This window comes from Equus przewalskii, chromosome 4, assembly GCF_037783145.1.
Source record: "Equus przewalskii isolate Varuska chromosome 4, EquPr2, whole genome shotgun sequence".
NCBI lineage: Eukaryota > Metazoa > Chordata > Mammalia > Perissodactyla > Equidae > Equus > Equus przewalskii.
This window is the reverse complement of record NC_091834.1, coordinates 96,209,074-96,235,978: the sequence shown is the minus strand read 5'-3', so window position 1 is coordinate 96,235,978 and position 26,905 is coordinate 96,209,074. Positions and strand designations below refer to the sequence as shown.

General features: G+C 40.1%; 2 protein-coding genes and 1 long non-coding RNA gene across 3 annotated transcripts; 1 reads left to right on the top strand and 2 right to left on the bottom strand.

Moving 5' to 3' along the window:
* The first annotated feature begins 1,091 nt into the window (after nucleotides 1-1,091).
* LOC103566232 (olfactory receptor 2F1-like) lies at nucleotides 1,092-7,583 on the top strand. The gene is made up of 4 exons (XM_070618136.1): nucleotides 1,092-1,614; nucleotides 2,462-2,537; nucleotides 3,862-3,980; nucleotides 4,983-7,583. The coding sequence occupies exon 4, from the start codon at nucleotides 5,000-5,002 to the stop codon at nucleotides 5,939-5,941; it is 942 nt and encodes a 313-aa protein (XP_070474237.1). The 5' UTR covers nucleotides 1,092-1,614; nucleotides 2,462-2,537; nucleotides 3,862-3,980; nucleotides 4,983-4,999; the 3' UTR covers nucleotides 5,942-7,583.
* A 1,007-nt stretch (nucleotides 7,584-8,590) lies between these two features.
* LOC139083129 (uncharacterized) lies at nucleotides 8,591-25,789 on the bottom strand. Its single transcript, XR_011539700.1, has 3 exons — nucleotides 25,422-25,789; nucleotides 25,230-25,302; nucleotides 8,591-8,711 (listed from the first exon to the last, which is right to left on the bottom strand). It is a non-coding gene; the product is annotated as an uncharacterized lncRNA (long non-coding RNA).
* On the bottom strand, nucleotides 11,343-12,269 carry LOC103566227 (taste receptor type 2 member 41). Its single transcript, XM_008542557.2, has one exon. It carries the CDS (start codon nucleotides 12,267-12,269, stop codon nucleotides 11,343-11,345), a length of 927 nt encoding a protein of 308 aa, XP_008540779.2.
* Nucleotides 25,790-26,905: the final 1,116 nt, after the last annotated feature.

Sequence of the window (26,905 nt, the reverse complement as noted above, 5' to 3'; positions counted from 1 at the left end):
GGGATATTACAAATTTCCTTTTCAAGGTATCAATTATTCAAAGCCTGTAGTCATAGCTAATTTGTTGAGGCAGAATTTTAATTATACCCTCCCTCCACCCCTCGGCACTCACCCACGTCACCCAGAGGCCAATCAGTAGTGCTGGATACTAAACCAGAGAGTTAACTTCCCAGCATCAGATATATCTATATCAACAATAATTTTGGGGCCGGCTCCGTGGCCGAGTGGTTAAGTTTGCACGCTCTGCTGCGGCGGCCCAGGGTTCGGATCCTGGGCGCGGACATGGCACCGCTCTTCAGGCCATGTTGAGGCGGCGTCCCACATCCCACAACTAGAAGGACCTGCAACTAAGATATACAACTGTGTACCGTGGGGGTGGGGGGCGGGGGTTGGGAAATAAAGCAGAAAAAAAAAAAAGAAATAAGAAAAGAACAAAAAGATTGGCCAATCCTTACAGAAAAAAAAAGGAAGATTGGCAACAGTTGTTAGCCTAGGTGCCAATCTTTAAAAAAAACAATAATTTTATAAATTTCATTTATATTCACATCAGAAAAATAATACATTTTTATTGTAGAAATTTTTCAAAATATAGATGAGAAAAAGAAAGAAAATAAAAATGCCTATAAACATATTACCAGAGATAACCCACTGACATTTTTTGATCCTCTTTCCAGTTCTTTTTCTGTCTCTATTTTTATATATTTCCAACTGTATGTACATTATTTTTTGCAATTTAGGATCATACTGAACCTCAATCTTCTAACCTAAGTTTTTCATCCAATTCCATATCATCTGTGTTTGCAAAAGTAGGAAACATACATTTTTATTTTACCATCAAAGACATATTTTTATTAGATGATCACACACTATGTCACCTAGGAGATGTTACCCAACAGTTCTCTCCCTTTACCCTTGAGTCACCTAGAGCTGTTCATGCCAAGTATACCAAGGAGCCTATGTAAATACTTTAATATATGTGAACTTAAGACTTCTCAAAGGCCTCTAGGCTATGGATATGATGTTTCTACTGTGCAATGCCTACTCACCACTCCCTAGTCACTAAAACTACGTGTGTGGAAAGAGGGCAGAAAGTGCATTCATCTTTTTCTCTTAGGAAGGAGATCAGGCTCGGAGATTTTAATTCTTTTCTTCTTCCCAATTAATCTCAATCCCTTCCCCCCAGGTCAGAGGAGTAAATATTCGCATCTCCTGACTCCTGCCAAAAGTCCCCAACAATGCCATAGTCTTGAAGGGCAGTGAAATAATCAAGAGTCAGGGAAGGCCTCATTAGCCTGGAAACTAGAAGGGCAATTAAAAGTTGAGATGAAAAGTTTTCAGAATGTTTATCCTCTTGGGAACTTAGAAGAGTAGGGAGCTTGGTTGCAGAGAAGTAGCTGAGGAAGGGGGGGGCGGAGAATGAGTAAAGGAACATACCAAGAGCAAGTAATTGTCCTTTGGGGAGTCTTAGTTCTGAAAAGTTATCTCCTAAGGCTGACAAAGTAAAACCTCCATCCTCAGGAAAAGAGTGGACAACTTCTTCAAGGACTACTTCCTAAGAGATGTGCTACCCCTCATCCAAATGAGTTCTGTGCATGAGATGAACACTCAGCCTCGGTGAGTCCCCCATAGGGAAGGTTAAGAGGAGGTGGTGAGAGGATAGACCCCAAATCCCCAGGAGCAGCCAGGACTGGCCTGGGATCCTCTACTGTGTTTTTCTCACTGGTTGCAGCTGGAGGCTCTTTGATTCCTCCCACCACCTAGACAATGCATCTCACTATTTTCAAGCTCCTCGATAGAGTCCTTGGTCTTGTTCAGTCACCCAATCAACAGTATTAACTGAAGTGCTTAGTATATACAGACATATATTCAAAGAAGTAAAGAGTGGAGGTCAAAGCAATATGGCTCTCTTTTTGGCCTTAAGACATCTTCATTAACTTAGAGATAAGAAGAAGGAATGGAGAAGAGCTGGACTTGGCATAGGAACCAAAGGTAGACATAGACTCCATATTTTCTTGAAAACAAGGATGGTGAAGTTCTCAATCATCAAGAAGCATAATCCCTGTGGAACTAAGGCAGGTTTGGTCCCTGGTCTGATGGAAAACTTAGTGTTAGGGGTCATCCCACTCTAGGAATGATGTGGCAGTAATTTTGAAAGAAGCTCATGTATCAAAGGCCACAAGTCTTTCGGCTTGACCCAAGCAGTTTTCCCATTTTTATTTATATGGCTCCTTCCCTATTTCCTTAACCTCTGTTTTTCAAGTCAACCTGGTCCCATTCATTGGCATTCCCAAATAGTTATTTGTGATATGAATGCTTTGGTCTCCAAACCCAGCAACCAGTCATACCTGATTGCCTACAGTACTACTAGTTATGCATACTGACGGTGATCAAAGAATGAAGAATTTCTTTTTCCCTTTTATACTGCTTTAAACTATAGCTTGTGTTTGTTCATTTATTTTAGATTTTAATGCTGGGAGAAATCTTGCTGTTTACCTAATTTGCTCATTCTATAGATGGAGAAGCTATGGCTCAAAGAGGTAATAACATACAATAATGCCTACATGGATTATTGAAACAGGTTGAAACCTGGGTCTCTTTACTACCAATCTACATACACATTTACGACATCTACTTTTTCAGGAAGCAAATGCACAGGCTGTTTCTTTGCTTCTACTTCATTATTTCTATGTATCTGGGTGGCTGTTTACATAGTACATCTCTACGTCTCCAGTTATCAGACTTGATACTCCAGCATCCTCCGAAAATTCTGATAAGGTCATGATTATTCTTTCCCTCTATCCTCCTGCCAGGCTGTTCCTGGAGGGGGAGACCAGGCTGTATTCATCCCTATTATCCTAGCACCTGCACTGGACCAGGGATAACTCAGTGCTCAGTAAATGTTCACTAAGTTGAGCAAAGCAGAATGAAATTCTCTAATTATCTCAAAAATCAGAGGATGAGGCTATCTATTAACAAAAATAGTTTATAATCATCTGAAAATAGCATCAAAAATTTGTTGGAAAAATGTCCTTAATTTCCTTGTTTATAAAATGAAATGGGTAGAATACATGATCTTTGGGCTTCATTTCATTTCCAACATGTTTTATTCTCTCATATAGTAACAGGGCCCTTCTGGAGGGAATCAGGATCCATGTCTGTGACTCTGAAGGTGAGGATTCTGGATGCTACACCAACCTCTGGATTGTAGTAGACCAGAGTTGAGTTACTTCCTCTGCTGATACGAGGACAAGGCTCCCTGAGGCAGTACTCAGAACCCCAGCCACCAGCTACAGCACTCTGGCCCTAGGACCCATCTCCAGCCCCGAGAAACCTAAGCCAGTTTCTATTCTTAGCAGTCTCTGCAGTGACAGCTTCTGGCCACCACAGGGCCAGGGCTGACTGGAAGGGAAGAAACGCCTCCTCCGTTCAGCTTCTCTGCTCTCTCTCTCCAACAATAAAAGCCCAGGCCAGTGTTCCCAGCTGGAAGGCATCTGAATTGGATGATGCTCTTCAGTTCTGTCATATTTGAGTCTGTGACTCCATTCTGGTTTTCTGAACACTGACGTATTATTGCATTTGTCCTTTGTTCAGCTGTCTCACTTGCTTCTCACGTTTTTTACCAAGATCTAATTTTTAAAATCTTTTATTTCTGTGGCACTGCTGATTTTCTAAACACAAATCCCTAATGCTGAAAGGCAGCATTTTGTAGAAGATCGATGAAAGCATAGTGACTCATATGCTCAATAAATACTTTTAAGAAATGAGTTAACTAATTTACTAATTTTTTTAAGAGCAGGAAGTATGCCTTGAGATTAAATTTCTATGAAGAAAAACTGATGGCATTTAATTCCATTTTTGTAGAGGGCTGGTCGACATGTTGGAAGGGGGATAACCCAGCACAATCTTAGCTGAGAAAGGAGACGTCACTGCCTGTAAAAGGATTCAGTGGATTTCAGTCACTTCATTCTCAGCAGTTACATGTGAGTGTCATTGGTTTCCAAATGTTCTCTTTACATTGTTTTGTTTATTTAAACATCTAAATAATTGCCTGCCACTTACTACATAAATTGCACATTATTGAGAAGGAAGGCATAATCACATTGATAATTACAACTACAAATTTAATTATCTAGCTAGTAACTTTATTCTTCTCCTTCATAGTACTTAGCACAATTATACCAAGTTAATTTTTTGTAATTACTAATGTGTCCCTGATTACGTTATAAGATGCAAGGAAGCAGGACTTGTGCTTCTGTCTTTCTGGTTCACGGACAGGTGTCTGATGTCCAGCACAGTCGCTGCACAGAGCAGGTGTGTACCAGATATTGGTTTCAGGGATTGAAGCCTCTTTTGGACTGATGGGCACAATGAGAATGACGTGAGAGGATTCCTTTCTAGGCAGTGACCTAGACTGGACCCAAGAAGAAACATGAAGAGAAACAGAACCCAGCCTTTTAGGAACAACACTGAGGAGGCTGGGCTGCCCTCTTGGTCTCAGATGTCTGATTATAACACCCTACCCACTGTTCCCCCTGCTGAAGAATCCTTCCTGTCCTCTCTGTTCTCCGCTGTCCTTCCTTCCTTTTTCATTTTCCATTCTTCCTTCTTTAGTTTTTTTCTCTTTTCTTTTCTTTCTTTCTTTCTTTCAATCATTTTTTCTCCCTTTTCTCCAGCACTGTTTTCCCCCTATTTTTCCTTCTGCCTTGATAGCATATCTCCTCTATAACTGTAACTGTGCTGGATCTTAGACATAAAAGTTGACCAGAATAGGGACTTTATCCTTGAGAATTCCACAATCTAGCGTGAGGACCCTGAGGTCCCTTTCTCCAGCATCATCATTGCATTCTCCCTCAGCACCTAGGTTAAGGAACCTGAGGAGAGGTGTCCCAATTCCAGCGCCACTCATAGCCCAGGACTTAACCCTAAACTCCTAAACTAAGACCATCACTTGTCCCTTCCTGACTCTGCATTTTCCCCAACAGCGTGACCCACTTGCTCCATGAGGAGGGACAACCTGACCTGGTTGAGTGAGTTTGTCCTAATGGGGCTCTCCAGTGACAGGCAGATCCAGGCTGGACTCTTTGTCCTATTTGGGGCTGTCTATCTGCTGACCCTGCTGGGCAATGGGCTCATCATACTCCTGATCGGGCTGGATGCACGCCTGCACCTTCCCATGTACTTCTTCCTCTGCAATCTTGCAGTAGTGGACATTGGCTGCACCTCCAGTGGGGTCCCTCAGCTGCTGGTGCACTTCTTGCTGGAGAAGAAGACCATCTCCTTCACCCGATGTGCAACTCAGCTCTTCTTCTCACTGGCCCTTGGGGGCACTGAGTTCCTGCTGCTGGCAGCAATGGCCTATGACCGTTACATGGCAGTCTGTGACCCACTGCGTTATGTGGCAGCGATGGGCCTGAGGCGCTGTGTAGCACTGGCAGCAGTCTCTTGGCTTGTGGGCCTGGCTAATTCTGCAGTGGAGACAGCGGTCACCATGCGCCTGCCCACCTGTGGGCACTACGTGGTCAACCATGTGTCCTGTGAGACACTGGCATTGGTCAGGTTGGCCTGCGTGGACGTCACCCTCAACCAGCTGGTCATAGTGGCCTCCAGCGTGGTGGTACTACTGGTGCCCTGTTGCCTGGTCTCTCTGTCCTATGCCCACATTGTGGCCGCCATCCTGCGGATCCGTACTACAGGGGGACGCCGCAAAGCCTTTGGGACCTGTGCCTCCCACCTCACTGTCGTCTCCATGTCTTACGGAATGGCCCTGGTTACCCACATGCAGCCCAGCTCCACAGACTTAACTGAGCAGGACAAGATGGTGGCGCTCTTTTATGTTGGAGTGACTCCCATGTTGAATCCACTCATCTACAGTCTGCGGAACAAGGAGATGAAAGCTGCTCTGAGTCAAGTTCTGATGAGGAGTTCTGAAGCAAAACTTTAGTATGTGACTTTGTCACAAGAAGGCCTCACTCTGCAGACAGTGGGCACTGAAGCGTGCCCTCCTCCATAATGTCTGTACGTGCCTGTGTATGGGTGTGTGTGCATGTGCATGTGTGTGTTCACTTGTGTGTAAGGGAGCAGGTGGAAGGACCACAATCTGCACTACTATCTTTTGAGGTAATAGAGAAATGAGGTTTTACCTCTGATCTCTATTTTTGATCCCTGTCTTATTCTAAAAACTGTGAATTACAACTTAGAGATTATCATCCTACATAAAATTAAGTGAAAAAAATGATTTAGTGGCATAGATGAATTACAAAGGAGGATTAAATCAGAAGTCAGGGCAGTGCGCAAAACTTCTGCAAAGAAAGACTATTTCCTTGCTAAAATCTACAACTATGTGTTTAAGCTTTTCTGCAAGCACTGAGAAAAGGGGGTAGGGGAAGCTGTAAGTTACAGAATTCACTGTGCCCATGGGATCAAACAGTCTTGGGCTGGAGGGGCAAAAGTCACCCTTGTGACTCACACATGGTCCAACTCTGCTCACTAGGGTAGGGAATTCACAGAGATACCTGGAGTCAAAGTCATAGCAATAATGCCCACAGCCCTGATGAGCAGGACTGGACCATTTGTGAGTCATGTGGACATCACTCTGCATGTTTCCCTCTCAGAATTGCAGTGGTGGCAAATGCCTTGCCATAAAATCAAAACTTCAGGACCCCAAACACATATCTTTCTACACAATCAAGTCTAAGGATATCCTCTTGTGAAAACTGAGAGATGCATTCAGCACTCACGCTTGACTAGAGGATCACGTCACACACGATCAGAGGTGAGCTCAGCTATTCAGCTTGGAGTCGGTTTCCCATTAATAACTTTGAATGTTTCCAAGGTAATTAAAATGTGAAACTAATTTGAGAATCATTGCTTTAGAGGGAAACTTTAACCTTATTTTTGAAGACTCAAGACATGGTTTTTGGGAGAGGAATATGTTTTGAGATAAATCTAGAAGAACCTCGGAGGAACAAGGATCTTTTGGGCTAAACGTCTCATTCTTCATTTGAAAATTTGAGGCCAAGAGAGTTTAAATGATTTGCTTCAAATCCCACATTGAATCAGTGAAAAAGTGCCCCTGGATATCTTGCTTTTGTGGAGCTGGGCCATCCCTGAGCCTTAGCTTTCTGAGATCTGGTCCCAGAAATGTTTTGGAATATCTTAGATCCAGGGAAGAACTAGTGAGTATCAAATGAGGAGATGTGTGAGAAAGCCCTTCATAAATTTCAGACATTCTCTAAATGACAAAGATTTGTCTTAAGGACATGAGAACTGGGCCACAGAATCTGATGAAGTGGAAATGAAAACAGTTCAACAGGGGGCGGGCCCCGTGGCAGGGTGGTTAAGTTCCCACGCTCCACTTCGGCAGTGGGGGTTTGCTGGTTGGGATTCTGGGCTTGGACCTAGCACCGCTCATCAAGTCAGGTGTGGCGGCCTCCCACATAGAGGAACTAGAATGACCTACAACTAGACAATACAACTATGTGCTGGGGCCTTGGGGAGGAAAAAAAGGAAGATTGGCAACAATTGTTAGCTCAGGGCCAATCTCCTCACTAAAATAAATTCATTAATTTAAAAAAAAAATAAAACAGGGGCTGGCCCCGTGGCCGAGTGGTTAAGTTCGCGCGCTCCGCTGCAGGCGGCCCAGTGTTTCGTTAGTTCGAATCCTGGGCGCGGACATGGCACTGCTCATCAGACCACGCTGAGGCGGCGTCCCACATGCCACAACTAGAAGAACCCACAACGAAGAATACACAACTGTGTACTAGGGGGCTTTGGGGAGAAAAAGGAAAAAATAAAATCTTTAAAAAAATAAAACAATTCAACAGCAGTCTTTCTAACCGGGTTTGAAGCTGGGGCTTGTGGTTGGATGGGGTGAAGAGGCAGAGCAGCTGGATCCTATCCTTTATCTCCTAACTAGGTGGAACCTACCCTCTTCCTTCTGTCAGTCCTTTTTTGGACAGAAGGTGTCCCTGGAAAAAACGTAAGAATAGAAACTGAATTTGGGAAATACCCAGCGGCTGGGTTTCTGAGCCCTGCACCTGGCATGGGACCCTCTGGCTTTCCATAGAGTCTATTTTTTCTGTCAGTGCAGTAAGTAACCAATCTTTAGTCCCCAAATATGGCTCCTGAGTGCCAAGAACAGCAACAAACCCAAAATAGTGAAAATGCAGTGGTAGTGGCACGTGCTCACACCAAGGTAGTGAAATAGAATAGAAAGTCTGGAAATACATCAATATACACAGGAATTCAGTAATGATAAAAACTAGCATTTTAAATCAGTGGAGAAAAACTATTCAATAAATAGTGTTAAGGCAATAAGCTAATCATCTGGAAAAAATAAAATTTACCCATACATGACACCTTATACCAGAATATATTTCATAAGGTTAAAATATTTAAATGCAAAAATGAAAGCACAAAAGTACTAGAAGCAAAGAAAAGGAGATTTTAATGATATCAAAGTGAAGAATGACTTCTATCAAACAAAATTCCAGCAGTCAATAACATTTTTTTGATAAGTTCAGCAAAAATTCTGCATGACAAAAGTCACTATCATAAAAATAAAAAAGCAAAAACAAAGACAAAGAAAGCCCTAGAGGGTAAGGTGGCAGCCGGGTACAGATGCAAAGGGGTAGCATAAAGGAGTTCTTTTGTGATGATGGAACAGTTCTGTGTCTTGATTGTAGTTACACGAATCTAAGCACGGGATAAAGCTGCATTAAAACACACACATGAAGGCAAGTTAAAAAGATTAGTGAAACTGGATATGGTCTGTAGACTTGTTAACAGTAATGTACTGATGTGACTTTCCCAGTTTTGATATTGTCCTACAGCCAAATAAGATGTCACCACTGGAAGAAGCAGGCTGAAGGGGACATAGGACTCTGGACTATTTTTACAACTTCCTGTGAATCTATAACTATTTCAGAATAAAAATGCTTTAAAAATTAATATTAAAATCAACAAAAATTAAAATAAAAAACACTGAGGGTAGGTGGAGGAGTATTTTGCTGATAAGATACAAAATAAAGAGCTAATTTCTCTAAGACATAAAGAGCTCCTAAAAACCAATAAGGAAAAAGCCCCAAAAACCATCACAAATTAAGCCACAAAGGGGCTGGTCCAGTGTCATAGTTGGTAAGTTTGTGCTCTGCTTCAGTGGCCTGGGGTTCACAGGTTTGATCCGGGGTGCAGACTTACACACTATTCATTAAGCCATGCTGTGGCAGCATCACACACACAAAATAGAGGAAAGTGGGTACAGATGTTAGCTCAGGGACAATCTTCCTCAAGCAAAAAGAGGAAGATTAACAACGGATGTTAACTTAGGGCCAATCTTCTTCAACAACAACAACAACAAAAATTAAGCCACTGTACAGACTGTTCACAGAAAATAAACACGAATGGTTCCAAATGGTTCTAAACATATAAAATAATAAACCTTACTCAAAATAAGTCATGCAAATCACAACTACACTAATATGTCATTTCTGCCTAACAGACTGGCAAAAAATAATGTGTGAAAACAAGCACTCATAAATTGCTGGTGGGAAAGTAAATTGATCCAAACCTATAGAGGGCAACATCTGTCAAAATTAGAAATGCACATGCCATTTGACCCAGTACTTCCATTTCATGAAATTTATCTTTTAGTTAATTCACACATGTGCAAGACTGCATCTGTAGAAGATTCATTCAACATTGAAACATTTTATCATAACGAAAGGCAGGAAGCAACCTAAATGGCCACAAACACGTGACTAGTTAAAGAAATTGTAGCACATCCACACCCCCAACAAAAGAGTGGGCAATGCAATGTGTGCCCACATGTGTAGATCTCCAAGATATATTGTTAAGTAGAAAGAGCAAAGAGCAGAATAGCGTGCATATTGTGCAACCACTTGTTTAGAAGGACACAGGGAAAACATAGTAAGTTAATTGGTTGGTTAGTTACTGATATGGAATATACCCGTACATAAGCAAGTTAGTTGACTGGTTTGGTGGTTAGATATTAGTGACTTTCTGCTATAGAATAAAATATCTCCAGAAGGACAAGCATAAAACTGATAGGAATGCCTTAGGAGGGGGAAGTAAGAGACAGATTTTTTATATATGCTTTTCAGTACATTCTGAATTTTTAATATGCAAATGTATTAAGTATTAAAAAATGAATTCTTAAAGTAAAAATGTAGAATAATTTGCCCAAAGATTTTAGTTGATGACTGTGCACCACTCAGCAATGTATACTCTAATCAGTAGGGAAATTATTTTCACTCAAAAGAGATTAAAATTTCTCCCTATCAGGAATACAGCTGCAAGTTAGTTTCTAAAATTTGCACATTGATGTCTTCTAGCAAAAACTTTCAAACTTGCCTTAAAGGCACCCAATTCTAATTAAAATTTTCTCCAAAATCATTTCTAAAACCATTTGCATAGTAATTGGAGCAAACTATTTTAAAACAACATTTAAACATAAGATTGAAGAGGGTGATTCTTTTTTGAATTAAAAAAAAGAGGTTAAATAGCTTTTGGACACAAAAGTGAAATTCTTGAGTGTTTGTGTTTCAGAACAAAAAGTATATTTTTTTTTAATCACATGTAACTTCGTGACATTTGCTTTAGAAAAAAGTTCAAGACAATTCAAAGAAGGAGAAAATCACAATGTGTGATTCTAAAAGAAGAATCAGCGTGAACAAAGTCTGGCTGCCACTTAGACTTCAGAGAGGAGAAAACTGAAGGCAGAATAATGGAAATATTAGTGAGAAAAGAGATGGGGTGGTGTAAAGAAACCTTCCAGTAGTTTTAATAAAATTAAAACAAAATTATCAAAGTTTGGCAAGAGAAAAAGAACCTCCCTAGAAGGAAGGCTATTAGCCCTCACAGCCCCGGCCAAGGTCTGCCACCACTGCTGTCCCTTGGGGCTCTCAGAGTTACTATTACACTATCCTGCTTCCCCATCCACACCCTAGCTCAGTCATAGACACATTTTCTCTTAATACCCCAATGGGTTGTCAAGATGAGACACTATGGTTAATCAAGACATTTTAACCGAAGACTTTCATGTAACAGAGGGGATACACTCAGCCCATAGCATAGCATTTTATATTCTGACCTTCTGGACAACACTGACTTTCTGGGACCTTGTTTTAATAGTGTCCCAAGGGAGGAATCATGTTCAGGGAGCTCCCAGACTTTACTCTCCTCCTCTCCTTCCCAAAGGAGAAACCGTACAACATGATCCAGGAGACATGTGTGCTTATAAGGATATTTCCATATAAGTGGACACGGTTCTGTCAACCTTACCTGAGTCTCTTCTGTGGGTCTGGATAAGGAGACCATGCCACCTAGGCCACCCAGAAGCCCCTGGCCAACAGAAGTAACTGCCTGAACACCCTTCGAAGCCTGAGGTTGCTGAGGATGAGAATAAAGGAATGGACAGATGTGCCCAGGTAAGTTAAAATTTGCCATGGCCAGTACCAATCACTGTCTGAGGACAAAAACAGTGCAGCATCGATGACCAGTGACACAAAGGACATCACATAAAGAACAAGGAAGGAGATGATTGACCTCAGAGCGCTGGTGAGAGCCTGGGTGCTAGAGTCCTGCAGGCTGTGGGCATTATGCCACATTCTCCGTGTGTGTCTCCTCAGAAAAGTAATCAACAGTGCAATTGAGATCAGGAAAATAGAGCAAGGAATTGACAACGTGATAAATTTCAAGGGTAGGAAATAGTAAATTTCCAGCCTCCTGCTCCATTGCTCGTAGGTCATGTTTCCAGAAAATTTTCTAATGAAGAATCCTTGATACATACTGTAGTTCCCCCAAAAGAAGAGCAGGGTGACAATGAAAGCGACCAGGAGAGAGCCCAAGAGGAGCCAGGGCACTGACCCTGGGAACCTCCACTTCAGCCAGAGGAAGGTGGGGTGGGTGAAGGTAGCAATCTTCACGCAGAAGAGGACACTGAGCCAGGTGCCGAACCAGAAGGTGGCTGAGTTCAGGAAGTCCCAGTGTAGACCAAAGAACTGCCATGCGGTACCCCTGCAGTACTCGACCAGATGGAGGAAGAAGTAGAAGTTTCTCACCATTCCAACCCACTGCAGGCAGAAGCGGGAGGCACCCAAGCTAATAAGGATCATGTCAGAGGGAAGCAGCCTCCCACTCCGCATCCATTCTCTGCTCAGCACCAGCACAATGAAGCCATTGGCCAGGATTCCCAGGACACAGAGCACGGCAAAAAGCAGTATAAAGAAGGCTGTGAGCCCTGGCTTCATGTTGACTTCTCCTCTGGTCACCACCCCGTGCCTTAGTCCCTGGCCTCCTCCTTACTCCCACTCACAGTCCCTCTTTTGATCTTTCCTGAGGGTGTGAGATGAATGCTCAGGCACTGCATCTGAGCCAGAGCTCACTTGGAGGGTGGTCAGGCTGTGGCGGAAAGGTGAGCTCAGCTCAGTGAGCATGCAAATTTCCCTGGGTTCAGTTCCCCCTAGGCCTACCAACTGCCCCTGATTTGCCTTCTCTGATTTTCCCTGCATGCTGCCATGGTTGGCATCAATGGAGAGGGTTTTTCAGGGTCTTTGTGACTGAGTTCCATTCTTCTTATTGCATCCTTGGGCCCTGTAAACACACCTCTCCCTATCAGATCACCCTCAAGACATTAAATGTATAGGCAATGAGTATAGGGAGACACTCATATGGCCAAGACCAAGTCAACATTGTGACACTAGAGAAGTCTGTCTCCAGCCGAGCTTCTCTTTTATACATCCACCCTCTCCTATGAGCAGCCTCCCCCTTCAAGGTCAGATACCTTGGTCCACCTTTCTACCAAACCTCTTCTTAGACCCTTCATGGCCCCTGAGGCGCAAATCATTGATAATGGCGTAGACTGGTTTCATGTTTCCAGTGAGAGAATTTATTTCCTTGTGGATGTGGGGCTGATCTGCTTCTTGGTGGGTGTCAGTTGGAGGCTTCCCTCAGGTTCTGGTGGCTGCCTGAAGTCTTTGCCCAGTGAGTTGTTTCAACATGGAGGCTCAAGCCAGCAAAGAGAGTCTCCAGAGAAGGTCTACAGAAAGATGCTATCTTAAATATCATCGTGTAATCAGGAGAGTGACAACCTATCACCTTTGCCATATTCTATTGGTTAGAAGCAAGTCACAGTCCCCACAGACGCTCAAAAGAAGAGGATTACACAAAGGTGCAGATATGAGGGGTGGGGGTTATGGCGGGGCCAATTTAGAGTCTATTCACCACACTGAGATATCATAGCTTACAAGATACATGTGAGTCCTGTCCTCCAAGATCAGCATTAAATAGAGATCCCTATGGGACCATGTTGAAAAGCAAAAATATTTTCTTGAAAAAATATGTTCAAGTTGATCCACAGTCAAGTGCTTTCTGTTTAGTACTTCAAATCTGTCCTTCCTCCGTATTTCTTTTAAAAAGTTTTTATGTTCCTGCATCCTTTTAGATTGTGACTTTGTCATGAAAGAGTTTACTGAGAAAATTAATCATACAAATAATGTGAAGCTTGTTACCACCACAGCATGAATGTATATTTGTATTAAAATTCTTAATCCACATTGAAAAGAGAGATCCCACTGCAGTTGGGTGAATGAGCATTTTTCTCACTCTCAGATCCATGTTCCTTATACAGTTTTTATTCATTTCTTCATTCATTCAACAAATATTTATTGAGCACTTATGTGCACAGGGTACCTATTCTAGTCATTGGGAATACAGCAGTGAACCAAAGAGGTGAGACTCCTGCTTTACGGAACCTGCAGTCCAATGGAAGGTAACTGACAGTAAGCAAACACATGAACAGGACTCCGGCACGTAGTAACCAGTGCTTGAAGAAAGCAGAAGAGTAAGATTGCTGGAGGATGGCTGGAGAGGGAAGAGTTGCTCCTTTAGACCTGTAGGTTGGGTAAGGCTTTCTCAGGAGGTGACGTGGGCTCAGGGGCCAGAGCAAGTAGAGCCTTTGCCACTTATAACTGGCTGTACTCATAACATTATCAAGTCATAATTGTATTCACTCTCTTCCACCATTCTTTGTAACTTTATTCAGCAAGAGAAACTTCTCCTGCCAGAGAATAAGAACTCCAGTAGGCCAGATGAATTTTCTTTTCACTCGTCAAATAGATTTTCTCAAGGTCTCTCCAAGCCACAAAACAGCCTCAAACTAGATATTGGACATTTCAGTTCAATATGTGAATACTAGATAACTAGATAAGCACAGCTTCAACCCCTCTGAGACTGGCTAATGTGGAGGGAGAATGGAAAAAGGGCAGGAAGGGCTTTACTTGGACTAGAACCAAAGTAATCTGACCTTGTGCTTCCCAGGACTGGCAGATGTTTAATGTTGACTCTCTCCGTCACGGGGAACTTTTAGGGCTCTGGAGGTTCCTTACTGGGCCCTCTCTCCTGCAGTCCCCTTCAAGGGGGAGAAAGTATCTCTATTTTGGGTGATCCCTTTGGATATCTTTTTCAGCCACTAGATATTTGCCTCCAAATTGTTGCTGCTGGAGTTTCCACACTCCACTAGGCAGCCTTATTAGTCAGATCTCAAGACACCTTTACACAAGTATACACAAATATATATTAAAAATATTTGTGGCACACAGCTGGTCCCCTAACCCTCCTGACACAGTTCTAATGTAGCCACAGTCTCCTGACTCTACCCTAAAGTTAGCCAGTTTGTCTTTCATTCTGTTATACTCCCAGGCAGACGCAAGACCCCAGTCCACTATGCTTCCCAACTGAAGATATAACACAGTAAGCTTCATGAGTAGCCCCATGGAAGCTCTCAACCACCACCAGGTTTAAGGTGAGGAAAGACATTGCTAGTCCTCCTTGGTAGAATATGGAACAGGACTAACAACATAGCTTTATCTAAATATTTATTTCTCACAAAATCCTCTCTTTTCTACTGTCTCAACCATTTTATTTTATTAAAGGATTTCTAGAGTTATGAAATTAGTTTATGTCCATTTCCTTTGAAAACCTGCATATCAGGAACTGGCAACTCACTCTGAAATCTCATATCATTAAATTTTTGCACCCGGTAGAAATGTCAAATTTTAGCATCCTGTTATTTAAAGAGCAAGATCAAGAAAGCCATATTGGTCATGGTAAGAAATGTGGATATTACCGTAATGTAATTGAAAGCCATTAGGATTTTTTTTAACAGAAGAGTAGCATGATCTAATTTATGTTTTTAAACAGATCCTCTGGGATATTATGTACAGAATGAAATTGGGGAGAGACAAGGTTGGAAGAGAGCAGTCAGAGGCTACTTCATTAGATCATGTGCAAGCAGATGGTGCTTGTCCTCAAGTGGAAGCAGTGGGGTAATGAGCAGTGATAAAATGCTGGCATATTTTGAAGGCAGAGCCAATAGAATTTTCATGATATGGAAGCAAAAGAGAGGAACCAAGGATATATCCTAAATATTTTACCTCAGTAACTGGAAAAATTTTATGGAGCCATTTACCGAGATGAGGAAGACTGAGAGAAGAATATGTTTGTGGGGGAAACTCTGCTTTGGTCATGTTAAGTTTGAGATGCCTATTAGATATCTAAAATGAGACATGAAGTGGACAATTGAAATATAAGTCTAGATCTCTGTGAAGAGTTAAGACTAGAGTAACAGGCTTGGGAGTCATTAATATTAACATGGTATTGAAAACCCATTAAACTAGATGAGATTTTGTGGGAAAAGAATGTAGACGGAGACTATTAGAGGGCTGAGAGTAAGCCTTTCACCTTCAATTTTTAGAGGTTTAAAGCAAAGGGATCCAGCTAAGAATACTTGTCTGAGACTGATAATAGAGAGGGATTCCATTCCCTGAGCTCGAGCTCAAGGACAAGGGGAGGAGAAAACAAACAGATGAGGAAGGAGACGTGGGAATGAAAAATATGCTGAAAAGATTCTAGTTCTCCAGGTGGTCTTCACCCAGGGGTTGTTATGCTATGCTTTCTGGAAAGATGCCCTAAGGCAGACACTGGTAACATGTTCTAACTTTGAGAGGTTCTTTGGTTGGGACTCAAATCTAGGACAGCAGAGTGCCAGTGTTGAAACTGGCATCTGTCCTGTGCTTTACCCACTGATTGCCTCAGCAGAGAAGCCCTATTTATCACTCACCCATTCAACAAAATCTATTCGGCATGTACTGTCTGTCAGGCACTAGACCAGGCAAGTAGGTACAAAGATTGTGATAGTCTTTTGAGGGAGAAAGATAAGTAGATATATAATGACAATTCAGTATAAATGATAAAATAATAATTAATATTTATTTAGTGCTGCTATGCATCGCCAAGTACTATTGTAAGTGTTTTACATATATTAATTTTTTGATACTCATAAAAACTCAATGAGTTTCAAAAATGGTGCTGGGACAATTAGATATCCACATACATAAGAATGAAATTGGATCCCTTCCTCATACCAAACACAAAAATTCACTCAAAGTGGACCATAGATCCAAATATAAGAGATAAAACTGTAAAATTCTCAGCGGAAAGCATGAGAGTAAATCTTCACGATCTTGGGTTAGACAAAGCTTTCCTAGATATGACATCAAATATAAAAGTGACTTGGGGCCGACCCTGTGGCCAAATGGTTAAGTTCACATGCTCCACTTTGGTGGCCCAGGGTTTCACCAATTCTGATCCTGGGCGTGGACATGGCACAACTCATCAAACCATACTGAGGCGGCATCCCAGATAGCACAACCAGAAAGACCTGCAACTGGAATATACAACTATGTACTGGGGGGCTTTGGGGAGAAGAAGAAGAAGAAGAAAAAAAAAACCAAGAAGATTGGCAACAGATGTTAGCTTAGGTGCCAATCTTTTAAAAAAAGAATATTAAAAAAAAGGCACAAATAGGGGCTTGCCTGATGGCACAGTAGTTAAGTTCTTATGTTCTGCTTCAGCGGCCCAGGGTTTGCCTGTTTGGATGCCAGGTGCAGGCATTTGCACCACTTGATAAGCCACACTGTGGTAGGCATCCCACGTGTAAAGTAGAGGAAGATAGGCACAGATGTTAGCTCAGGGCCAGTCATCCTCAAAAAAGAGAGGAGGACTGGTAGCAGATGTTAGCTCAGGTCTAATCTTCCTCAAAAAATAAAAATAAAAATAAAAAGCACAAGTGACTAAATAAAAAATAGATTAATTGGGCTTCATCAAAATTTAAAAACTTTTGTGAAAAGACACCATCAACAAAATAAAAAGACAACCACATAATTGGAGGAAACATTTTCAAATAATTCATCTGATAAAGAATTTGCATTCAGGATATATAAAGAACATTTATAATTCAATAATAAAGACAAGTAACCCAATTTAAAAATGAGCAGAGTATTTGATTAGATATTTCTCCAAAGATGATATATAAATGGCCAATAAGCACACCAAAAATACTTTCTACATTATTAGTCATTACAGAAATGAAAATCAAACCCACAAAATGCCACTTCCCATCAATTAGGCTTGCTAAAACCAGAAAGATAGACGATAACAAGTGTTGACGAGGATAAGGAAAAATTGAATCCCTCACACATTGTTGGTGGGATTGCAGAAAATGGTGCTGCTCCTTTGGAAACCTGCTTGGGTACAGCAGGTACCCAATGTTAAACATAGTTGCCATATGACCCAGAAATTCCATTCCTAGGTATATACTTCCTAAAAATGAAAATACATATCCTCACAGAAACTTCCACAAAATATTCATAGTACCAATATTCATAATCTCTCCAAAGTGGAAAAAAACAAATTTCCATCAAATGATGAATGGATAAACAAAATATAATACATCCATTCAATAGACTATTATACGGCAATAAAAATAAATTAATTACTGTTGGGTGAATTGTATTGTATGTGAATTAGACCTCAACAAAATTTTTTTTTGTAAAAGTTGATGGACATATCCAAAAACACAAGAAGCTTGCCTCAAGGGGATCTTATTGGTCAAATTTGGGAAAATTTGAGCATTGAAATTACAAATAATACAAATAAAAGAAATCCAGTGTTATAGGTACTATTGTTATCCTCATTTTACAGATAAGTAAATGCAGGTACATGAGAAGTAACTCCTCATAGTTACAGCTATAGTAAGATGGAGCTAGGATTTCAGTTCAGGCAGTCTAGATATGAAGCTTGTATTCTTCACCATTACAGTATCCTGTCTCTTTGATGAGCATAGATGCATAAATCCATTGATACAAAATATTAGCAAACCAAATTCTACAATACATTAAAAGGATCTTACACGATGATCAAGTGGGATTTATTCCTGGAATGCAAGGATGGTTCAACATATGCAGGTCAGTAAATGTGATACACCACATTAACAAAATGAAAGATAAAAACCATATGATCATCTCAATAGTTGCAGAAAAAGCATTTGACAAAATTCAATATCCTTCCATGATAAAACCTCTCAACAAATCAGGTATAGATGGAATGTTTGCTGTTAGTGCTGTTGAATTTTTTCTGACTGCTAGTGACCCTATGCTCAGCAGAGCAGAATCCTGTCCAGTATTTTTGCACCATCTTCTCACCTTCCAGCACTATATAAGACAATTCTCTGCTGCTATACATAGAGTTTTCTTGGCAGTTCTTTTGGAAGTGGGTGACTAGCTCCTGCTTCCTAGTCTGTGTTATTCTGGACGCTCTGCTAAAATCTGTCCACCAGGGGTGACTCTGCTGGTATTTGAAATACTGGTGTCATAGCTTTCTGCATCACAGAAAAATGCAGCCAACACTATATGACAAACTGATAGATGGGTGGTGGGTTCCCTGACCAAGAAAATGGACCCAGACCACGGCAGTGAGAGTACCAAATCTTAATGACTAGATTACTAGGGCTGACAAATAGAATGCACCACAACATAATAAAGGCCATATATGAAAAGCCCACAGCTAACATCATACCCAACAGTGAAACACTGAAACATTTCATTTAAGATCAGGAATAAGACAAGTATGCCCATTCTTACCAATTTTACTCAATATAGTACTGGAAGGCCTATCCATACCAATCAGGTAAGAAAAAGCAATAAAGGCCATCCAATTGGAAAGGAAGAACTAACATTGTCTCTGTTTGCAGATGACATAATATATATGGAAAACCTTAAAGATTCCACCAAAATGGTTAGAAGTAAAAACAAATTCAGTAAAGTTACAGGGTACAAAATCAATATATAAAAATCAGTTGTATTTCTGTACACTAATAAGAAAATATCTGAAAGAGAAACTAAGAAAATAATCCCATTTACAATAGCATCAAAAAGAATAAAATACTTAGGAATAAACTTAACCAAGGAAGTGAAAGATCTGTACACTGGAAACTATAAGACATTGACGGAAGAAATTGAAGACACAAATAAATGAAAAGATATTTTGTGTTTATGGATTGGAAGAATTAATACTGTTAAAATGTCCATACACAAAGTTATCTACAGACTCAATGCAATCCCTACCAAAATTCCAAGGGCATTTTTCACAGAGATAGGAAAAATGTCCTAAAATGTGTATGGATCCACAAAAGACCTCGAATAGCCAAAGCAATCTTGAGAAAGAACAAAGCTGGAGACATCACTTTTCCTGATTTCAAAGTATATTACAAAGCTATAATAATCAAAACAGTATGGAATTGACATTAAAACAGGCACATAGGTCAACAGAACAGAATAGAGAGCCCAGAAATAAACCCGTGCATATACGGCCAATTAATTTTTGACAAACATGCTGAAAATACACAATGGAGGAAGGATAGTCTCTTCAATAAATGGTGTTGTGAAAACTGGATATCCACACGTAAAAGTTTTAAACTGGATCCCTATCTTACGTCATACTCAAGGATCAACTCAAAACAGATTAACGACTTGGATGTAAGATCGGAAACTGTAAAATTTCTAGAAGAAAACTTAAGGGGGCTGGCTCAGTGGCATAGTAGCTAAGTTCATGTATTCTGCCTCATCTGACCCTGTTTGAGGGTTCAGATCCCGGGTGCAGACCTACACACCACTTGTCAAGCCATGCTGTGGCAGCATCCCACGTGCAGAAAACAGAGGAAGATTGGCCCAGATGTCAGCTCAGGGACAATCTTCCTTGCCAAAAAAAAAAAAAAAAAAAACCGAAAAAGTAATCTTAGGGAGTAAACTCCTTGACATTGGTCTTGGCAATAATTCTTTGGATTTAGATTTGACAGGAAAAGCAAAGGCAATAAAATTAAAAATAAAGAAGTGGGACTACATCAAACTCAAAAGTTTCTGCATAGCAAAGAAACCATGAACAAAATGAAAAGGCAGCCTATGGAATGGGCAAAAATATTTCCAAACCACATATGCCATAAGGAATTAATACCCACAATATGTAAGGAACTCATACAACTCAGTAGTAAAAATTTAAAAAAAAAGAAAAAAATCCAATTTAAAAATGGGTAAAGGACCTGAACAGACATTTTTCCAAAAAAGACATGTAAATGGCCAACAGGTGTATGCAAAGGTGCTCAATTTCTCTAATCCTCAGGAAAATGCAAATCAAAATCACAAAGAGATATCACTTCACACCTATTAGAATGGCTATTATCAAAAAGATAAGATGTAACACATGTTGGCGAGGATGTGGAAAAAAGGGAACCCTTAGACACAGTTGGTGGGAAGTGCCACAGCCACTATGGAAAACAGTATGAAGTTTCCTCAAGAATTTAAGAATAGGACTATTGTATGATCCAGCAATTCCACTTTTGGGCATATATCCAAAGGAAATCAAATTTTCTCAAAGAGATATCTGTACTCCCATGTTCATTGCACGCTATTAACAATAACTAAGGTATAGAAACAATCTGAGTGTCTGTTGATGGATGAATTGGTAAAGAAAATGTGGTGTATATATACACATATATATGTGTGTGTGTGTATATATATATACAATGCAATATACATACAGTGGAATATATATACAATGGAACATGATGATTCTGTATATGTATACATTGTGAAAGGATTCTTGCAATCAAGTTAATTAACACATTCATCACCTCACATATTTACCCTTTTTTGGTGAGACTACAACTTCTACTCTCTTAGCAAATTTCAATTATAAAACACAGTATTATCAGCCTTTAAATCAACTCAAAATAGATAAAATTATTGAGACTTTAAAAAAAAAGAAATCTTGCCATTTGTGACAACATAGACAGCAGTGGAGGGCACTATGCTGAGTGAAATAGGCCAAACAGAGAAAGACAAATACCAAATGCTACCGCTTATATATGGAATCTAAAAAAAAAAATAGTTGAATTCATAGAAACAGAGTAGAATGGTGGTTGCCAGAAACGGGAGGATGGGTTAATGGGGAGAGGTTGGTTACAGAGCACAAACTTTCAGTTATATGATTAACTAGGTCTGAAGATCTAACGTATAACATGGTGACTATAGTTGATAATACTGTATTGCATAATTGAAATTTGCTAAGAGAGTAGAACTTAAGTTATTCTCACCAAAAAATAAGGTAAATATGAGGTGACGGGTTTGTCTATTAACTTAATTGTGGGAATCCTTTCACAATGTATATGTACATCAAATCATCACATTGTACATTTGATATATGTTACAATTTTGCCAATTATTCCTCAATAAAGCTGAGAAAAGACTGAAGTCAATCAAACAATAACAATGAATGTTAAAAAATGTAGAACACAATATGACGTGTGTTAACTTTTATATTAGTATTCAAATGTATATGTTCATGACAGGATGGATGAAAACAAGGATAAATAAACACAAGATTTGTGATTATTAAAAAAAGAAAGAGAACTACAATACTTTTGATGCAAAATGGACTGGTCATAATAAATATCCCCCAAGTGGCAGAGAGTCAGCAAATATGGCCTCTGGAACAGTCTTAGATAATACAACATTTGTCTGTAGTGGTTAAAATAGTAAATGTAAAGTCAGCGAAGATGAAAGCATGCTCCTTGGGCCATAGTTATAAAGCAGAATAACATTGGCTGAGCATCCAGGGTAGGACTGGTCCATGATTCCCTCTTTGAAGAGAGGAAATGGAAGGTTTAAAATGAGAGTCATCACAATGTCAATTGCAAAACAAGGAGCAAAGATGTAAAAATACTGCCTGCAAGAAAATGTTCACAATCTGCCCCTTTCCAGACTCTCCTGCTGGGTTCTAGGAGGCGAAAGCACCACCGGGGCGGAATAATTCCAAAACGACATCACCAAGTTTATTGTGTCCTGGTTACACTTAAAATTACTGTAAAAGACTTACAGTAAAATCCTTTTTCAGCCAAGTTATTGAATCAAATATTTTTATTCCTAAGCTTTATGTCTTCTTCATTTTTTTTAAGATTGGCACCTGAGCTAACTGTTGCCAATCTTTTTTTTCTTTTTTTTGTCTCCCCAAAGCCCCCCAGTATATAGTTGTATATTCTAGTTGTGAGTGCCTCTGGTTATGCTATGTGGGATGCCACCTCAGGGTGGCCTGACGAGCGGTGCCACGTCCTCGCCCAGGGTCTGAACCGGCAAAACCCCGGGCTACTGAAGTGGAGCATGTGAACTTAACCACTCAGCCAAGGGGCCGGCCCCTTCTTCATGTTTTATGCCGTACTTTCCACAAAATATTTGTGTGTCCTAGAAAACTGCCATCTGTGAAAACAAACGATGATTCTTTATGAGAAATTAAGAATTTTAAATTTTTCTTGTTTTTACACTTACATATTTCAAAGTTTCTTTCAGTACTTATTGAAAGGCTTTCTTATGTCTGTCATTGCAGAAAAGGGAAATATTCATAATACATGAAAAAACAAATTTATTACTGTAATCTTGTAAAAAATTGTTTAAATGTCTGAGATATTAGCATTATTTATTTTTGCGTATGCATATATATAAATACAATTCTATGTGAGAAAAGATGTCTGGAAGGAACACTGAGTGGTAATGATGATTATCTTTGGATAAGGGAAGTTTGAGTGATTATTAAATTTCTTTATAAAATTATATATTTTTTACATTTCCTGCACTAATTATGTATAATCAAGGAAGAATATTAAAGTTTTAAAATTAACAAATCATTTGTGATATATTTAAGAGAGACTGAATAACTCTACTTTATCTCCAACACCAATCTTAGGCTGTAAGATGCCATGATTTGAGACTAGTAAGAACTGATCGATGTGGCATAGGACAGGGTGGAGCAGAGCAGGATAGAATTGGTAGCAGCAGTCAAGGTCTCACTCTACGCAGAGTTGTATATTAATCTTCCAAAGACTGACTTACCACTGCTTTCTTGTAACTTTTCTACATAAAAAGAAAACATAGGCAGTACCCTCTATGACATTGGTCTGAGCAGCATATTTTCAAGTCCCATGTCTGACCGGGCAAGGGAAACAAAAGAAAAAATGAACAAATGGGACTACATCAAACTAAAAAACTTCTGCACAGCAAAGGAAACCATCAACAAAATGAAAAGACAACCTAACAATTGGGAGAAGATATTTGCAAACCACATATCAGATAAGGGGTTAATATCCAAAATATACAAAGAACTCATACAGCTCAACAACAAAAAAACCAACAATCCAATCAGAAAATGGGCAAAAGATCTGAACAGAGATTTCTCCAAAGAAGATATACAGATGGCCAACAGGCATATGAAAAGATGCTCAACATAGTTAGCTATCAGGGAAATGCAAATCAAAACTACAATGAGGTATCACCTCACTCCAGTCAGAATGGCTATAATTAACAAGACAGGAAACAACAAATGTTGGAGAGGATGTGGAGAGAAGGGAACCCTTGTTCACTGCTGGTGGGTGTGCAAACTGGTGCAGCCACTATGGAAAGCAGTATGGAGTATCTTCAGAAAATTAAGGATAGATCTACCATATGATCCAGCTACTCCATTGCTAGGCATTTATCCAAAGAACTTGAAAACACAAAGGCATAAAGATACTTGCACCCCTATATTCATTGTGGCATTATACACAATAGCCAAGACTTGGAAGCAACCTAGGTGCCCATCAAGGGACGAACGGATAAAGAAGATGTGGTATTTATACACAATGGACTACTACTCAGCCATAAGAAATGACGAAATCCAGCCATTTGTGAGAACATGGATGGACCTTGAGGGTATTATGCTGAGTGAAATAAGTCAGAGGGAGAAAGTCAAATACCATATGATCTCACTCATAAGTAGAAGATAAAAACGACCAAACAAAGAAAAAAACACATAGCATTGGAGATTGGACTGGTGGTTACCATTGGGGAAGGGGGGATGGGGAGGGCAAAAGGGGTGATTAGGGTCACATGTGAGGGGATGCACTATAATTAGTGTTCGGGTGATGAGCATGATGTAATGTATCCAGAATTTGAAATATGATGTACATCCGAAAAAAATTAAAATTAAAAATAAATAAATAAATAAATAAATTGAGTATTTGACTGATCGGTTCAACTAAACCTCTCAGCACATCTGCCCCACCCCTTCCTGTGAACACACCAGCACCATATACACCCACACTACCATCTTACCACCGCCATCACAGCCTGAGGATTTCACCCTCCACTCCCACCCTACAGATAAGAAAACTGAGAACCCATGAGGATAATTGATTTTCCCAAGGCAGTAACATAGATATGAGGCAGAAAAGAATTAACTCTTAAGTTGACTCTGGGACACTGTGCCATGCTCTCCAAGAATCCTATGTCATTTGGTTTAGTTCTTGTCATTATCATCACCAGTTTCATGCCTTGGAGGCCCTTTGATTTACAAGATAGAGACAAAAATTGGAACCCTAATATCTTCCACTTCCCAAGTCTCTGCTAGGCTAAGAAACTGTCTATAGTAGAAAACAGTGTGGTGCAAGGACAAGGAATTAGTGTTTGATCTTCACTTGTATCTTGGGAATTAGTCATTAGGTGGACAACTGGTTGGGATTAGGACTCTTGACTAGCATATTCCAAATTCACAGGTTCTAATGAAAATGATTCACAAATTTCAAGTCAAAGCAAAAGAAAAGAACTTTCTTTGAGGCTTTGGCAATTTCCCTTCTCAGGGCTAAGTTTCTGGTTGCCATAGGACCAGGCTGACCAGGAGGAACTAAGATGGAAACCATGCTAGTCCACAAAGTATTATGCTGTCAACAACAAGCACAAGGCCAATGTAGACCAGTACTGCGAGTCAAAGAGAGAGTCAAAGGCAGCACTCACAGGGCCAGACCAAGCTGGAAGGAATAGGCCAGCAGAGCGCTCCTTGGGAAACCAACTCATCTTCCAGATGTCTCTGCAAGAGAGAAGAACCTAAGTAGAAGACAGAATCCAAAGTTTAAACTAATCAAAGAAATGTGAATAGAGAGCATAGTTAAACAGAGGAAAACATCTCAAGGTTTAATTTAGTTTTACCTGAGAGAGTGTGGTGTTGATTTTAGGACAGAGAATGACGGCTCCGATCTCTGTGGTCTTAAGGTCCTTCTTGATGTGAGAGAACTAGACTTTCTGGCATGCACCGCTCCTGAGGGGAGCAGGGCTGTGTGGGTGCCTGGCCTGCCGCTGCAGCAAGGCATATGGTGCTGCCTCTGGGGAGACTCCAGCTTTCTAAAATGTTCCACAAAGCAACTGCTAAGCTGCCCCCGTATCTGAAGGACTTCATGTTCTTTATAGACAAGATCTGCAGTCTGTCTCTCTTTCACTGCTCTGGTAAAAAAAAAAAAAAAAAAAAAAAGATATTATAAAGTTTTTGGTTCTTCCACCCATCAGTATCTGTAAATACTTTAATTCATTGGGCCTCGGTGATTCTTCCTCACAAAGTGTTCACCACCACTCATGTTCTGATTCTAAAATGGATTTTGTCAGTCTTGGACAGACACGTGCACATGTGTGTTCATAGCAGCATTACCCACAATAGGCAAAGGTGGAAACAACTCGAGTATCCATCAACAAATGAATGGATAAACAAAATGTTGCACAGACAGATAATGGAATCTTATCTCGCCTTAATAAGGAAGAAAATTCTGACACATGCTACAACTGATGGATGTACAAATGGATGACGCTGGAAGACATTATGCTAAATGAAGTAAGCCACACAAAAGGACAAACATTTTATGATTTTACCTATGTGAGGTATGTAAAGTAGTTAGATTCATAGAGAGAGAAAGTGGAATGGCAGTTGCCAGGGGGTAAGAGGGGAGGGGGGAAATGAGGAGTTGTTTAATGGGAACAAAGTTTCAGTTAGAGGATGGAAAAGTTCTGGAAGTGGATGGCGGTGATGGCTGCTTAACAATGTGATGCACTTAATGCCACAGAACTGAACACTTAAAAAAGGTTAAAATGGTAAATTTTATGTTATATGTATTTTACCAAACAAAAAAGTAATTTCTCCAAGAATATTTTCTGAACAAAATATAAGGTCTTAATCTTTTAAATATATGCTTCAATTTCAGACATTGCTCTTGGTCTAATAGAAAAATATGTTGTTCTTTTAGAGAACAAGGACTGTGTCTCCTTCAACCCCCGTGTCTCCCACATAGTGGGCACTCGGGGAATATTTGTTTACTGAGTGAGCTTAGTTGCTTTTCCTTTTTAAAATAATCTTTATGAGTCACCCTTCTACAAATTGTATTACTGACATATTTTGTTACAGATGCCTTCAATATTTGATTATTTGAGGAGACTGAGTTAGCAAGACTTTATACAAATGCTATGATAACAGAAGCAGAATGCTTGTGGTCTAGTCAGAAATGCTGAGAAGAAGAGTGCATGTTTTACGTACAAAGATGTTTTCAGTCTTACTTGTTGAAGCCCTGAAAGTCTGGTCTTGCTAATAAAAGTTGGTGATGATTTTCCCAAAAACCAACAGATCAGTACAAACTCAACTATGATAATAT